At 28.5% G+C, this 18555-nt stretch overlaps 1 protein-coding gene across 5 annotated transcripts; it reads right to left on the bottom strand.

Annotated features, from left to right (window-relative positions):
* Positions 1-544: 544 nt before the first annotated feature.
* LOC123265093 (anoctamin-8) lies at positions 545-14335 on the bottom strand (the record flags this gene model as incomplete). 5 transcript variants are annotated; one of them, XM_044728705.1, is given in 15 exon segments in its annotated part: positions 545-1315; positions 1772-2039; positions 4126-4467; positions 4639-4930; positions 5572-5769; positions 5965-5982; positions 6278-6616; positions 6948-7022; positions 7924-7979; positions 8350-8485; positions 9322-9474; positions 9654-9839; positions 10111-10299; positions 12865-13141; positions 14175-14335. In XM_044728705.1, coding segments are annotated over 15 exon segments (3243 nt in total), but the record flags the coding sequence as incomplete, so codon positions are not given.
* Positions 14336-18555: the final 4220 nt, after the last annotated feature.

Below are 18555 nucleotides of genomic sequence, written 5' to 3'. Positions count from 1 at the left end.
CGTTGACAATTTTATAAAATTTTCATGTTTCAATTTTTTATAAATTAGAAAAATTTTTATAAAAAAAATCGTTAAAATTTGGTAAAACAATCTCAATCCTTAAATTTTCAAAAATTCCTTGCAATAATATAACAAAATGACGAGTGTTTAGATGAGTTCCGCTGTTTTTTGCCCATAAAAAATAAAAAATTAGGTTATCAACAATCTTTTTTTATTAATTTTTTAAATTGTCCTATTTTTGATACAGAATGTGAAAAAAATTTAATAAATATTGAAAATTATTGCATTACTTCTAAATGATTGAACTAACTTTAAAATTTACAAATTAAAAAAAAAATATTTTCATTTAAAAAATGTTCAAATTATACCATGAAATTTTTTTTTTGTCCAATTGTTCATACTCTTTGAGAAAAAAAAATATTATGATTTATGATACTCTAAAAATTGATATCTTAAAAATTTCAACAAAAATAAAAAATAAATCTTAATTTTTTTGTCTTTCAAATCAAAAAAATGTAATTATAAAACTTATTTTTTATTTTCCAATTCATACTCATAAATTTGCTTCAAACAAAAATAAAATTTAAATAAGTTAATTTTAAGATTTTTCAAATAAAAAACGCCGGATCCCCACATCTAAACTACAATCAAAGAATTTTTTTCGCAAGAAAAAATTAAAAAAATATATATTGATATATTCAATCTAGACTAATACTTTTAAAAGCCCGATAAAAATAAATAACAGAAAATAAAAAAATGAAACTAGTGATTTAATCTACGACCCTCCATCGCGGCAATGTCATCAACGGATATGAGTTTCTCAATAGGTATACAAGACAACTCGCCCCCGACGCAAGACTGGGGTTGGTGCCACCTAGCTTCCCTTTCGGCCTCTTTGGCTTTAACCTCAGCCTCTTTAGCGCGTCGCTCTTTCAGTTTTAAGGAAAAAATAGCAACTGAACGTGCGCGTTTCATCAAACTTTGTTTGACACGTGTCTTCTTAGCCTCACGTTCTTCTTTCGACGCGGCTTTATCCTCGTCTTGGCTGGCAATCGTACGGCTTGAATCAGACAGCCCTAAGCCCCCGATTCCGCCGTGAGCTCGTTCATTTCCGCCCCCGCTACTAGAAATCCCGCTGCTAGATTCGTGACCTGAAGACCTACGATCACTGGAATCCGTCTCACGTAGCTGTAAATGATGTGTCGATTGCATTTGTGACCCCGAGTGATGTCGATCACGTTCACGGGCTTTTTCTTTCTCTGGAGAAAACCGGAATTTCTGATTGCGATGGGTTTGCATCCACGGCGGCGCTGATCTGGAAAAATGTTTAAAACATGAAAATTTCTTTTGTTTTGATAGAAATTTAAAGGCTTGTATGCACTTGGAATTTACAAAGAATCAATTTTTTTTTTTATTTTATTTTTGTAATGTACTTATATTGAAGTTTATACACAGAAAGTTTAATCTCAATAGAACGAGTATATTTAAAGTTATACAAATATTTGTAAAGTCGTCTCAAAGCGTTTTTTTATTAAACTGTTTTTTCGAAACAATATTAAGCAAAAAAAAATTTTTTTTTATCATATCAATTTTTCAGAAGAATTAATAATTAGAAAAAAATAATACTTAAGTTTTAAAAAAATTAGCCATTTGAATAAAATATATAACTAATTTTTGTGACAAATTGATGATGAGAAAAGTAATTAGATAAAAATTTCGGTCTTTTTGTGCGTACAACTCTTAAAGTTGTATAAAAAGAAAAAAGTGATACCTCAGGAGATCACTATCTGATGACGAGGCTAATTCCTTGGAAACGATACAATCCGTGGATCGATGGAGGGTTAAATCCTCGACATTACTTTCCGGAATTCCGCTGATCTCAGAATCACTGGATTTACGAACCCCAGTCCCGTCAAGTCCGAGTTTTCTTACCCAGTCGATTCCACCATGGGGACCAATTGTTAGGTGATGACTGTATTGATCTGTCCCGGGTGAAGATGACCCCCGATCGCATGTTAACCAGTCCCGAGAACGACGTCCTGATAAAACATTCAAAACGTTACTCAGGAAAACTTTTGCATATGCTATGAAATTTTTCTATAAGACTTAGAATTCCAAATTTCGAATAGAATATTGAAGATACGCAAAAAATCATAAGAATATTTTTTTGTAGGAAATTAAATTCTCTGTAAACAAAAAGTTCAGTTTTATTGTCTTTTAGATCCTTCCGCCAGAATTTTGATTCAAAATTCAAAAATAAAACATTGATATTTAAAGTTTTCTTATTCTTTTGATTTCACAGATTATTTCTAAAGACTTAAGGTAATTGTCGTAGTTAAGGCATACCGTCAGAAAATTCTAAATTTTTGTATACTTATTAACCCTAGACTAATCACCGTATGAGCGTGACGCCGCGCTCAATTATATTTTTTTTATTACATCTTCAATATTTACTAAAATTATTCAAAAAAATTTGACTTTGTTCCTTGAACATTTTAGAATATATTAATAATTTTTTTAAACATCTTCGAAAACGTTAAATTGCTGAAAAAAAATTTCTTAAAAAAATTCGCGGGGCTTTCCTCATCGCTTGACCAGAGTCATAAGTAGTTTTTTGTCCGCGGTGTTGCCAAAAACACCTCTAGTCTCTGCCTGTTAAACGTGTATGAACTGGCAACACTGTACGCTCTAAAAGCATTGCGGCAAATCCCTCATCACTTGACCAAAGTCATTAGGTCGCGTTTGTTGACCAGTCTAGGGTTAAAGACATGATGATACAATTACCCTAAAAATTTTAAGTCGATTGACCGCCTATAACCCGAGATGAATTCAATTAAAAATTGGATATTTAACATTGATTACATACGCTCTCTGCAGTTCTGTACTAGTTTCTTATTTATAAAAAAAAAAAAAAAAAACGAGCTGTCAGAAACTTTAAAAAAACTGAGTCTTTTAATGTAGGGTAGAAGTACCGTCTGTTGCCACTGTACGGTTGGCAGTATTCCACGCAGTTTTTTCAATTCTATACTATACTTTTAAACACAAACTGATCGAACCGAAAATTTTAGAGAAATTTGAAAAATTCACTTTTTCCGAATTTTTTCGACAACGATAACTCACGAACCAGTAAACCGATTTTCACGTTCTTGGTAGCGATCGACGTGGTTTTTTTGGCTCTAATAATTATTCTATTTCATCAAAAACGATGCAAAGAGAAATGTCGAAGTTATGTAAAAAAAACACTTTTTTCGAAATTTTTCGTTTTCAATAACTCTTGAACGAATCAACCGATTTTGACGGGGCTGGTGGCAATCGACGTGATTTTTCAAACTTAAGAGCGGATTAGTTTTTGGAGTTTATCGATAAAGCCGTTTAAAAATTATTCTAAAAAAACGATTTTTTGGAAATTTTATTTTTGAGATTTCTCAAAATCTAGCGACCCGAATCAATTCAAATTTTTACGAAATTTAATGACAATGATACTCTTTGCATCGCCACCTATTTCGATCCGATCGGCCGAGCCGTTTAAAAGTTATGAGAAGTTTACACACACACACACACACACACACACACACACACACACATACATACATACATACATACAGCCGCACAGACACCATCGCGGGAAGAATCAGTGAAGCTTCCTGTGACCTTAAAACGTCAAGTCCTGATGAAAACTCGATTTTCGCAAAACGGGGTAAAAACCAATAACTTCCCGATTTTTGAAAATTTTCAATTTTCCTAACGGGAAGTTAAAAATTTTACCGTCTAATTATTTATAAATAACAGATTAAAATTCAAAAATTTATGAAAAAGTATATGTCTACGGAGTCGGACAGAAACAATTGTATGGGTTGTGTCTCTATGGGTACAGTCTTGCGTATAAAAATTATGGATTACTTAACTACAAGCTCATATACTTTCGTGGCGCGTATAATCTCCAATTTTTTGACAATATTGTACCATGACAACTATCTTAAAATCTAAATTGTGGATGAAGTATGAAAGATATAAAAAAATCACAGAAATACTTTTTTATAGGAAATTAAATTTTCAACAAAAACGTACTGATAAATTTTATTGTATCTGTTACCCTTAGTCAAAATAATAAAACAATAAACTTACCACGTTCGCCACCTGGAATAGAACATCTAGGAGTATTATGAGACTCGCGCGTGGTGTTGGCGTTGTAACTCGCTGAAAAAATGCTTCCAGAATCGCTGGCACTCCCAACACTTCCGGGTGTCTCCAGAGCTGGAGGTGTCGCCGCAATTTTTGGCATTGCAGAAACTCCTGGCGTGGGCGGACTGCTCGGGGTGTGAATCGCCGAAGAAGTTCCCGTATCCCCGGAAGGAGTTCCCTCGTGACTGGGGCCGTTTTTCTCTGAATGGCTCATGGACCCGGCTTGGCTCATGAGGGTCGCTTCGGCGTCGTTCTCACCGTCTGCTGGACTCACCACGAACCTCCCTGAGTTCGAAGCCAGTTAATCGGCGCCAAGCGCCACATCATACTAATATTTTTATATAAACACGCTCTACTTTTACAGTTTAAGTCCAAAAAGTTTTATTTTATTAAGAAAAGAAAATTAATATAAATTTTGAAAAGTCAAATTCAAATGCGTGTTTATAATCTATTTACCTATAACCGTTTGCATTTGCTGATCTGGTGAGGGTGTTGAGGACAACCTTCGGACAGCTTCACGACGCAGAAACTCAACCTTAGCCATTTCCGTGGCCACCCAGCTTGGAATGTCCGGTATTGCGCATGTTATTATAAATCTAATTGCTAACATAATGTGCTCGAGGGCGACAATCAGGAGAATTGTTTGCGTAGCTGACATCTCGGGAAACATTCGCTGCACCTGACCACTCAGACCAATTAGAGCACAATTCACCAAAATTGCTACTAAACCCATTGCTTCCATCGCGTTCTATATTAATTTAATCAGTATTATTATTTATTTATTTTATTAAAATTTTTGATTTATTAGAAGAAAAACGTTTCAAACATTAAGTTATAATTTTTTATAAAAAAAAAAAAATGGCCGTGAAACTAAACAACTTGCATAATTTTTCATGAAACTTAAATTTAATCATTTTCATATTCATTCAATGTAACAAATTATAATTTCAAAAAACTTTATGAACAATTTAAAACTAAAATTCTTTTTTAAAACTAATTTCCCAGTTAACTGCACATATTTGAATTATTCTACTCATGAAAATATTAATATGCAAAATACTTGTTCTTTAGTTTCAAAATTATTTTCTTTCTAATTACTTTTTATGTTTTGAATAATCAACGTATTTTTTGAAATAACTTCGTATAATTTTAAAGACATTTTAATTAATTTTACAATTAAATCTAAAAAATTATCTTTGATAAAATTTTTGTATTTTTCGCACTGTTCAAAACTTAAACTTCCTAAAAATTAATTACAACAATTAAAAATAAATTTCAATCATTCCTTTATACTTAACATTTTTTCAATTATAAAATACAAAATTATAAAAATTTTGTATTATTAAATTATTAAAATAATTTAATAACAAAATAAAAATAATAACTTACTTGCCAAGTGCCGATACTGGACACGCGTCGACCAAACGGGCGTTGCAACACGAAACAAAGTTTAAAAGCGTCGCCACGTAATTCCAATAAATTTCCCAACAACGCGGCCATCGCCGCCAAAGGGAACGCCGATGAGAATAAACAAACATAACCCAATTGCGAAAGCATCTCCAAGTGTTCGGAAAACGCCCCGTCATACTGAAATTAATTAATTAATTATTTACTATTCATTTACTCAAAAAATTTAATTTATCGACTAAAAGTGAGCTCACGCTCCACTCGTGTTTATGCAAAAATGACAGGATAAACAAATCAGTAATCAATAATCAATCAATGATTAATTCAAAATTAAAACAATGATAATAATAAATAAGACGGTGAAGCAAACTATACCTTTTTGATCGCCTGATACTGCGTGTCGATGATGAAGACCGATATGAAGAATTTATAAAAAAATTATTCTATAATTTTGATAATAATAAATAATTTAAAATATAAGTAACACAAACAACAAAGGACAAAATGAAATCATAATAATGTTCAATAATTAATAATTAATCAATTTACCAATTTATAATTATAATAATATAAATAAAAACATAATTTGGCCAATTGACTGATAAGTTTTCGTGCAATATGGTTAATGAGGTGCTCGATGGACAATACAAGTAAAATTAGGCGATCTAGGTAAGGTCTAGAACCAAACCTTAAGAGTAAAGTCACTAAGTAGAGAATTAGATGAGTGTCCTACTCGGTACAGTGAACTCTCCAATTCAGCCTGGCTGATGCTCCGCGTTTGCTGTTTAGCCTTGTCTTCTTTTTTATCTTTGTCTTCCTTGTCTTTGTCTTTGACTTTCTCAGTATCTGGTGCATCCTCAGTGTCTTTAGCCGCATCCTCAGGTGGAGATCGCGCTTCGCTGGGACTCAAAGCTCCGAACATCTCGAAACTCAGTCTCGCTAATCGTAATTGCTCTATTAGATAAGGTACTGCTGATTCCTTCAAGTTACTTATCACTTGTCGTGCTATCAAGAGTGCTGCCAATTGCTAAAATAATTGGAAAAAAAAAATTTTTTTAATAATTATAATGACGTTCTAATTAGCAAATTGTCTAACTCCATTTTAGAGAATCTTCCTTTTCTATGAAAAAACAATTGATTCCAAAGTTTAATATCACTTTAAAAAACCATTTAATATCATTAATATCTAATAAAGGTATAATATTTTGGTTTGGATCATTCAAATAATTTATAATTGGACTATTACTGTATCAAAATGTTAAAAAATCACCCTATAAAAAATAAGGAGTTAGACCAATTGCTAATTAGACCGTCGATAACTGTAAAAATATGATAAATAACGCAATATAATAAGTTACCTCTTTTAATCTCTCTTGATCTTGGAGATAAAACGCGATGTAAAACAACGAAAGAAATGAATTAACGAACTGAAACTAAAATTTATATTTTTATAATTCAGACATTTTTTGATTTTTTTTTTTTTTTTTTTTAAGAACCATAGACATGCTTTTTGTGAGCTTCTGGCAGTATAATTCAAGCATACTTATAGACATTTTTCTATTAATATTTTTTCGTAATACAATTTTAAGTATATCGCGTTACTAATCCCAAATGGGCGTGTAAAAAAAATTAAAAAAAAACTTGAGAATACAAAGAAGAAAAAACCGGGTTATAAAAAAAAAATTTTTTTTCGATATACACGGAAAAAAAATATGATTTAAAAATTGCATCACTAATGATGTAAAAATCCGATTGTACTAGTGGCGTTAGTTTTGGTTTGAGGTGATACAAATATTGTATCACCGTGATGTAGATTCCACATCACAGTGAAGTAAATTATGAGTGCGCTACACGCATGCGCCTGAATATTGTATAGGTTATATTTGTTGTTGATGTTTTGTGTCGTATGTATTTTTTTATTAATTAAAAATTTGTTATAAAAAAAAACGTGAAAATAACATAGCCGATGGCTTTGTATGTTCAATGCTAAAAGAATATTGTCTTGAAAAATTTATTTCAAGGTTTGAGGGTACAAATATTACCGTAGTTAGTCAAGTTAGTCCCATTTAAAATACATTAGATACAAAAATTATATCACCGGGTGGCGCAAATTTAACATCACCTCTGTTGACTTCACAGGTGATACAACTTTTGTATCAGCTGATGAGATTTTAAAGCCACTTTTTTTTTCCGTGTACCCTTTCGACTTTTAGAAAAAAAATTTTTAGAGCCAAAAAAAATTGGAAGCAATAAATTCTTTATCAGAACTCTGCAATATTTTTGTGATAGAAAAATATATTTTGCAAAATAACTACTAAAGAAAAAATAATTTACCAGTGCCACTTTGTAGATCAGATGATTCTCGTACTCGGTGTCAAGTCGATAGTTTTCTGCATCCAACACATATAAAATAAAATAAGACACTATCTACGTATATATCTATCGATTGTTAATGAATATAAACAAAAAAAAAAAAAAGATATTAAAAGTACTCGGGTGTTTTAAATCAAAAATCACTATCGATCTAGTCTATTTCTATATTGCAGCGTGAATAAGAAAGAAGGAAATGACCGAGACTGAAAGGCTTGAATTAAAAATCTTGTTCTATTGTCTCTTAAAATTATAAGAATAAATATAAATATAAAAATCAATGTTAATGTTGATGTTATCTAGTCGGTGTACATAAATTTCAACTCTTCCAGTCTTTCGCTTATTTATTCAACAGTGAATAAATATAGCTATAAAAAATATTATACGTACCCAAATCGTTCAGCAAGACGGCTATTTTGAAGTACGCTTCGTCCATCAGCGCTATAACTACTGCCAAAAGTACCTTTGGTACGTAGCTCAGCCAAAAACCGTATCCAGCAGCTTCTAGTTTTGCATCCCACCAATCCTGATGATAAAAAATATTATTATGACTTTCTATACACTGATCAAGAAAATTAACTTAATTCAAAAGAACAAAATTTTGAGCCATAAAAAAATTATCTTTTTTGTACTTGTACATTAAATGGAAGCTTAGAAACTATTTTTCGGTAACAAATGGTAATTAAAAAAAAAACTTCTGTTACAAAGTGGATTTATAAATATTCCATCAAATATCACAACATTTTTTTGGAAATTTGTATTTGTTTAGAAGAAATTTATGAAGCTGAACCCTTAAAAAAGTTAACTTGATTAAAAAAAAAAAATTTGAACCAAGAAAATTATTTTAAACAGTTTCAAAAATTCTTGAATTTAATAAAATTTTCTTAAACAAAGAAAAATTTCTCAATTCAAAAATTTTTTACTTAATTTAAGACGATGAAATTCTTCAAAATGATTTTTTTGGTCCAAGAATTTTTCTCTTGAATCAAGTTTATTTTTTTTCAGTACAATACTAATGAACGTATCTTAAATAACTTTCACAGTAAAATTTATTGAACTATTTTTATAAAATATCTAAAGTATTGATTGTTACAGTTTTTAGTGCAAGTTTTAAATTGTACTTTTTACAAAGTTTATATAAATTTAAGTTTTAACATGCAATCTTTTCAAGTTTATACTCTAGGTATCCAGCTTAAAGAAATTATACTTTAAACTGTTCTATTTGCCACGTTGGCTAAAAAAATTTTTTTGTGATGTTGAAATTTTTAAAAATAATTTTTTTGGTTAAAAATGCTGTCAATTAAATTTTTTCCGCGTTGTAATTATTCAGCAAAATATCAAAGATATGTAGTAATAAATTACCTGGATTTGGAAACTCAATATCATGACAATGAAAACGAAGAATAATGAAACCGCGATAACAGGAACGGTGATACAGTATCGAATAGCGTTTCTTTTCCAATTAGGGTATGTAGGTTCTAGTCTTCCAGTTACAGGTGACACTTGTAAGGTTCCCTTAAAAAAAATTAAGTTTTTATAAAAATTTATAAAACTAAAATTTTCGTTTTAGTTCTGGCTTTAATTTTAGTTTTCCAGTTGTGACTATAATTGTGATTTTATGTGCCATCCAATTGTCCATTTTAAGATCAAATGTTCGCAGTATTGTGTGAAAACGAAAAAAAGACAGTACTTACGACGAACAATGGCCTCGGTTCTACAAGTAAATCATCTCGTTGATCTAATGTACCCCATTTGTACGCGAGCTCTGCTCCTTTGCGCTTCCAGGTTTCTAAATACGCAGTCGCCCAAATTACGTTGAAAATCGAGAAAAGAACATAAGCTACGTCCTCTACCGCTTGATTCCTGCCAATGATGCCGACCTTTGCCAATAAATATATATTTTTTTTTAAATAGAAAAAAGTGCTCTAAAAAATGATAATAAATTTATTTGCTAAAATTTTTTATAAAAAAAATACTAAAGTAAATTATAACATTTGAAACATTTAATCGTTTACCGATAGCCGAGCCTTCAAGCAAACAAATATTTTTAATGCGATAAAAAATTCCAATGCAATAAAAATCTATTAAAAAAATGCTAGAGACTTATTAAAATCGATTAGCACTATAGAAAGTATAGATAATTAAATTTACCCAGTATATGACACCCACTGCAGCAGGAACCACAAGTGCAGTAGTGTAGTGACCCAACCAGGCAAAGTACATGGTTATTTTAACGCCAAAATAATTACAAATTTCATCTAGCGGCTGTGGACTTAAAAAGGCTCTTACCCAGCTCTTTTGTAATTTTTCTAGAGCTGGAAGCTCGTGTAATGGAAAGACCTGTTTAATTTTATTTTTTTATTATATTGATTATAAAAAGTCTACATAGTAATAAATTTTGTATAAAATCAACACATTTTTTATTTTTTTGGAAAAGCAGTCTATACAAAGTTTCTGTCGAAAGATTATCACAAAAAAAAAAAAAAAAAAATTTGAAACTTTTTAAAAGTAACAAAAAATTAATCATTTTTTTTAAATAAATATAAATTTATTTACAAAAAATTAAACTAATATCAAGACTATGAAAAATTTTAGATAAAAAAAATTTTTGCTGTGTTTTATAAGAAAGATTTTAGTTGATATTTTACTCATCAAAAAGATTTTGTTAAGATAACAAAAGACGAGGTTAAAGAAATATATGGGGCATTCCACGCCAAATCGACCACTTTTGACCCTAACCCCTTTTGATTTGGCTGAAAGTTTACTATCCTTTTCTACCTTATCAAAAACGTCTCTCATAATTTTTTCAAATTTTTTACCCAACCACAAAAAAGTTATGAATTTTTCAAAAAAACCGCTTTTTTATTTTTAAATTGCCATAACTTTTTCAAAAATTGACTTATCGGGACGTTATTTTTTTCAAAATTTTTTTTATTAAATGTTTTTTGTGGGAAAAAATATAAAAAAATTGTTCAAACCTATCTTCATCGTTATTTTTTAGATTTTCTGAAAAAACTCCGAATTTCTCGATGATAATCATTTTTACTTTCTTTTTTCTTTCTTTCATATAAAACTTTGACATTTTCTACAAATATCCTGAAATTTTCAGAAAGGTGTTTTTTCGATTTCTATTTTTTTTTTTTTCAATTGAAAAAGAAAATTTTTTTTTTAATCTTATTTTTCATAACACCGGTCCAAAAATTTCCGGGAATCCTCAAAAAACAAGAAAAAAGTATAGCAGCAAAAGTTGAACATGTTAATCATCGAGAAAATTAATTGTTTTTTTATTTATTGCTTAATAAATGGTGAGCATTTAAATAAACAATCCTCCGATAATCTAAGTTTTATGGTTAAAACGCTTTCATCAAATGGTTTAATACATGATTATAGTGTCTCAAATGCAATAATTCTTAAACTAATAAAGACATTTAGCTTAGCTAAGCAAGAAAATGTTCTTTAACTTAATATCATTTCTGAAGATGGCACTTGATCAGTTTTTCTTTATGAAGAAGATTCATAGATCGCGCAAACTATCATTTCTCGAAGAAGTTTAGAGCAATTTAAAAATAAATTTGGACCTTCGCAAGGATTAAAAATTTAAAAAGCAATTCTGAGAAGCTTACCTGGTTAACTTTTAGTTCTATATTTTTTTTTGTTTTTCAATTTTCTTTGTTTTTAAAAAAATTAATTTTCTCGATGATTAACATGTTCAACTTTTGCTGCTATACTTTTTTCTTATTTTTTGAGGATTCCCAGAAATTTTTGGACCGGTGTTATGAAAAATAAGATAAAAAAAAAATTTTTTTTTTCAATTGAAAAAAAAAATAGAAATCGAAAAAACACCTTTCTGAAAATTTCAGGATATTTGTAGAAAATGTCAAAGTTTTATATGAAAGAAAGAAAAAAGAAATTAAAAATGGTTATCATCGAGAAATTCGGAGTTTTTTCAGAAAATCTAAAAAATAACGATGAAGATAGGTTTGAAAAATTTTTTTATATTTTTTCCCAAAAAGAAAATTTAATAAAAAAAATTTTGAAAAAAAAAACGTCCCGATAAGTCAATTTTTGAAAAAGTTATGGCAATTTAAAAATAAAAAAGCGGTTTTTTTGAAAAATTCATAACTTTTTTTTGGTTGGGTAAAAAAATTTGAAAAAATTATGAGAGACGTTTTTGATAGGGTAGAAAAAGATGGTAAATTTTCAGCCAAATCAAAAGGGGTCAGGGTCAAAAGTGGTCGATTTGGCGTGGAATGCCCCATATGTATTAGTAACAAATTAGTTCATTTATGGTAATAAATTGATTAGTTATTTTAATAAAGTGACAAAAGCTGCAATAAAAAACTAGTTTATAATACTGCTGAGTCAATCTGTGTTCTTAACTACAATCATTTTGTTGAAATAACAATATCTGTTTGTTGTTACAACTAAATTATTACCTTACCATTACTTAGGTGATTTTTTTAAAATAACAGAATTTATTTACTGATAGTTAAAGTTACTGTTAGTTATTTTAACAAAATTATTTAGCTAGTTCAACAAAAAAAATTGTTAGATCAACTAATCAGTTATTGTTACTGCAACAAAATATTTTTATTTTTAACAAAAAAAATATTTGTTATCTTTATGAATGAGTTGGCTCAACAAACCGATTTGTTAATTCAGCTCAACTGTTTTGTTGAACTAACTAAAGGGTTCTGCTACAATAACAAAACTCTTTTGTTGATGTAACATATAAATTAAATTAGTTATTACAACCTATGCTTTGTTATCATAACATATAGTTTTTATCTCTATGCTAACATAATAATTTGTTCCCACAACTCATCTTAAGTTGTCCTAACAAAAAAATTTTTCAGTTTATTACAAGGATATAACAAAAAAAGTGAAGAAATAATTTAAATTTACCTGAGAAATAATACTTGAAGAAATACATTTCGGGATAATAGCTTGACCTTCGACTAATTTAACGCCCGGAAGACTTGATATATCTTGATGGGTCGCTCGTAACGTGTGGAGAAGATGTAACACTAAAGATTGTCTCTCTTGCGTGGTAAAAAATAGCGATTGATCATCGCTACCTTCGAAACAATTTATTTCGGTGTGTACGAATTCTTTTAGACCTCCGCCGTACTCTTGTCTTAGAGCTTTCGGCAAATGAACTTCTTCAGCAGCTTTTAATAATCTTTTTTTGTAAAAAATTAATTTTTTAATTAATATTTTCTTAATTAAAAGTGAAAATGGTTTTAAAATAAATTAATCATTTAGAATTGAGGTGATTAAAGTGATTTACAATATTATTAAGTTATAAAATGTTATTTATTTTCTTAACAACCTTGCAATACAAACCCGTAACTGTCGTAGTAAATAACCCAACCCGGGAGAGAACTATATATAAATTTTTCTTTTTAATTTGAAAAGTTTTCAATCGAATAAATAGTACTTGAAGTCAGGGAAAGAGTTTAAGTAGGAATTCAATAAAGATATTATATAATTTCAATTATAAATATTCTGGGTAATAAAACTAACGGAAGTTGAACATTCAAGTTTCATAATTCGAGAGTGATTTTTTTAATATAGTTGAAAGTTTTAATGGAAGAAGTAAATGGAGTGAGAATAAGTAGAGAAAGATGTTTAATTTAATACTGCACTGTACTGTTTTTAATTAAGGTAGTTGTCGTGGTTAAGGCATACTGTCAGAAAATTTCTAAATTTTTGCATACTTATTAAGGACATGATGATACAATTACCCTAAAAATTTGAAGTCGATTGATTACCTATAACCCGAGATGAATTCAATTAAAAATTGGATATTTAACATAGGTTGCATACGCTCTCTGCAGTTCTGTACCAGTTTCTTATTTATAAAAAAAAAAAAAAAAACTAACTGTCAGAAACTTTTAAAAAACTGACAGTCTTTCAATGTATTTGTTGTGAGTTAAAAAAAAAAAAAAAAAAATATTTTGACCGTCTAATTATTTATAAATAACGGATTAAAGTTCAACAACTTATGAAAAAGTATATATCTACGGAGTCGGACAAAAACAATTGCATGGGTTGCGTCTCCACGGGTACAGTCTTGCGTAAAAATTATGGATTACTTAACTACAAGCTCATATACGTTTGAGGCGCGTAAATCTCTAATTTTTTGACAATATTGAACCATGACAACTACCTTAAATTAAGTATAAGTAGAAAATAAATAGGAGCATACGTACACAGGAAAGGGTGCTGTTAAATAAAATCCGTAACTATCTGATGATGTGTGATGACGAACATGGACTACTAGTCCAGGTGTTCCAGCACGTAATCTTCCTAACAACCACATTAGGATTTCATCATTAGCGCCATTTGGAAATAAAATTACTACATCGCATTCCTGTAATTTTAAAATATTATTATTATTTTTTTTTTTTCAATATAGTTTTCTAAAAATTTTGAACAATAATTATGAATAATTTTTGGACATTTTTATTTAATTATTATTTGTATTATTACTTGAAACCTATAGCCACCATGAAACGACCAAGAATCACGAAGTTTTAATTAAAATATACATAATTTGATTACTTTTGAAATAAATTTTGATGACAATATTGTTATTACGTGATCACTTATCGAAAATATAATGGAAAATGTTACGGAACAAATTTATAAAGCCAACAAACTATTTATAACTACTGTAAAAACAAAATTAAAAAACATTAAATCATAGAAAGGTATGAATTCCGGTCAAGACTGTTCTGATGATACCATATTGAAATTAACTACAAACATCTTTTTAACAATAAAAATCTGGTAAAAAAGTTTTTCTTATCCTCTTAATTAGATAAATTAATATTTGCAGATAACCACATTCACATTTCCAAAACAAAATAAATAAGTCAACAGATTTTAACTAGCTTGAAATTCTAATCAGTTTGAAAATTTATCAAATAAACTAATTATCGTCAGAAACTATATTAAACCTTTAAAGGGTACAAATATAGGTCGAGACCTTTCTAATAATGCTAAATGTACCTTAAAAGATCTATTCCATCATGTAAATACACTGGAGACATTTCCTTTTAATTTTACAAAAGATTATTATTATTATTAAAAATGAATAATTTTTATTAGCCTTTTATAAATTCAAATTTTTTCCACTAGCAAAAAGTCAATTCAACACAACAAAACAAATTTTTTTCTGTACACCAACATTGATTTTCTCCTAAAAAAAAAAAATATGTCGCGGCCGTGAAAAGAATATCATAAAAGTTTATTCTCTCAAATGTTCGAGGGTAAAAAAAGCGTGTAAAATTTTACTTTTATTCCTCACATAACTTATTCGTTTCAATTTAATCATTGAATTCCAAGTTTGAAATCAACCCAAAAAAATTTCTCTTTAAACTATCATACTATATATATATATATATATATATATATATATATATATATATATATATATATATATATATATATATATATATATATATATATATATATATATATATATAACTGTATTCAACCACAAGAAATTGGATTTTAATATTATCATCCCATTAAAAATTAAATAAAACAGCAGGAGTGAATTTCAATTTTCTGCGTCAACAAACAATAGAATTCCAATAAATATTTAGTTTTCTACCGCCTATTAATCGCGATAAAACTTTTTCACTTTTCCGGGATTAATTAAATAGAATAAAATTGATATGGATTTTTTTGGCCCAGAAATTCAAGCCAATATGCGCATATTAATTACCGAGATAAAAATATAGATCTTATAATGAAAAAAAAAAAAAAAAAAAAAAAAAAAAAAAAACATCAAAATTGCGGAACTACACATTTTTTTTTTTTTTTTTTTTTTTTTTTTTTTTCCACTGAATTGAGTCCTAAAAAATTCAATTTTGCCTAAATTGCTTTCAGATGTTGAAACACATCGTTCTCTTACATATGTATTATATTGCATTATATTATGTTTACAGATAAATGTCCGCGATTTTAAGATAAAAAGATCCGAAATGAAAGCTTCGAGCCAGACAGAGACAAAGCGAAAATAGTATATTACACTACAAGGGCAGAAAGTTGAGATTCCTGCCCTCGTAGTGTAATATACTATTCCAGTAGTAAAAGTAAGTGACTAGGTCGTTCACAAGTACGTGATGTGTATGGATGTTAGTATAAAGATTGAGAGATTTTTCAGTAAGGCTGAGAGTACATTGCATTGTGTAAGTTGGATATCTGCCAAATAAAAGCTACGTTATTCGTGCCAAAGCAATACACACACTACAGTAACAAAATTGAGCCTGTTATTTCTTGAACCCAGACTTTTATTTAATCTTTTCGGTGCCACGGTTTCTTTTCAATATTCTAAATAGATAATAACAATCGTAATGATAATAATGATAATAATAATAATAATAATAATAATATTTGAGGTATTTAATATATCTATATGTACATATATATACATATATATATATATATATATATATATATATATATATATATATATATATATATATATATATATATATATATATATATATATATTAGTCTAGTCAACAAGTTCAAAAACGTGAAAAATAGAGATAAAGGTCCTAAAAATATGAGCGATGGCTCATTCGATTCGGAATCACCTCTAGAAAAATGTTTTTGAAGGATTTTGGTGCAGGTAAAAAATTGCAATTGTTATTAACAAAATAAGATGGAAAAAAACGATATTTCGTTTTTTGTTAATAACTCGAAAAATATTAATATTTAAGCAATTTTGAAAAAAGCCCGTTAAAGAGGAGAAAATTTCCAAGAAAAAAGTCCGTACTCCCGGAACTCTATCTCCATTATTTATAATTTTAATTTGACGTTGAAAATAGGGCTCCGCGCGGCTGTTACGGCATGCGCGCGCCGCCGCTAAAGAGAGCTCAGCAATAAAAATAATTTTTTTATAACATAAAATGTGATTTTAAAAATTTGAAAAAATTCTAGTATCTTCTTAACACTTGAAAGAATCGAGCCGCGAAGAAAAAAAAAAGTTTAATCACCATTTTTGAAAAAGTTATCTAATTGTTAACTAACAAATTTTTCCCAATCTCCGTTGGCATAAACAATGGGATAAAAGGTATAAATAATTGGCCTATAAATTTTAAACTTCATTGGAGCCCTTTTTGATATATATACTTTATAAGATCCTGCGATAAATTTTCATTAAAGTTTATTAATTTGTTAATTATGATTTTTTATAACTATTGAAAAATTAAAAATCTAAAAAGTTGATAAAAATTTTTTTCAACTAATATTTAGCTATGCCTGTTTTCACATTAAGCAATGGCAGTAATTAATATAGGTTATGAATTTTTACGTAATTTGTTTATAAAATTGTTTTAAACAAATAGAGAAATTCAATATTTTTGAAAAATTTTTTTGCTATTTGGTTGTCCACAAAAATTATGATTTTTAAAAAAAATTTTTCTTAATTTTAATTTTTAATTGTTTAAAAACGATTTTTCATATTTCGATTGTTTAAACAATTAGTTAAGAAAAAATTTTGCTTTTAAAAATCATAATTTACACTTTTAAATAGTTTGGCAAAAAAAAAATTTTTTTTATTAATTATTTAATTGTTTATTAGTTTAACAATTTGTTATAAACAAATATTGACCAACGTTATATTTTTTTTCTGAAGCAGAAAAAAATTATAAAAAAAGACATATATAAAAAGTTCCAAAAAAAATTTTCTTTTATTTATTATAATTAATTTTAATATCATACGGTACGGTAATTATCGCCACTACTTGATTTGTCAATTAAAAAATTGATATATCTTTTAAACTATCAGAGATACGATAAAGGACATTCAGGTCTTTTTTATAGAGAATGAATTTTTCTTTCAGATGGATCTAAGATCAAGTTCGTATCTATTGTTTATTAGCTATTACATGCATTTGTTTATAAAAATTCTGTATTTTTTTGACTTTTTCGTATCTTTTGTGATCTTTAACTTGTTAAATTATGCAGATACAGCAAAAAACCTTCAAACAATTTTGTTAAGGGATTAATTTTCTAACATATTAATTATTAATCATACTTTTATTGCTAATTGTTTAAACATTATATCTATTTTTGTTTTATTCTTATGACAATATTATCGAATTTTCGTAAATTTTTATTTTTTCGTAGTGGTATTTTATTTTTCTGTTCTAAAAATTATGTTTTTAGAATATACTACTCCGGTTTGGAGTGTTATATTTAGTGAGCAGCTGCTTCTTTCGAAGGTCGATTCTTTTGTTAGATTTCTTTTACCTGTTCCCTTATACCTGATAGAGCTGACGACGTGGCTCATAGTTTGTCTAACAGTTACCCAGTGCAGTTCAGTGTATATCAACGTGGTGTATATACAATTATTCTTATTAATATTTTTATCGTGGAAAGATACACGTTTCTTAATTTAATAACCAGTGAAACATTCGCATATGTTATCAATCGTCTATTGAATCAGAAAGTAACAATTTTTGCTTATATTTAGAACATTAAATTACAGTTACAAAATTACCACGTAGTTTTTCATCCAACTCAATACTTTAATCTCATTTTTTTCGTTGTGACCGTCATAATTTTATCACA

The sequence above is a fragment of the Cotesia glomerata genome, linkage group LG5, assembly GCF_020080835.1.
Source record: "Cotesia glomerata isolate CgM1 linkage group LG5, MPM_Cglom_v2.3, whole genome shotgun sequence".
NCBI classification, from domain to species: domain Eukaryota; kingdom Metazoa; phylum Arthropoda; class Insecta; order Hymenoptera; family Braconidae; genus Cotesia; species Cotesia glomerata.
The sequence above is the reverse complement of the archived record's forward strand: the minus strand, read 5'-3'. Positions and strand labels throughout refer to the sequence as shown.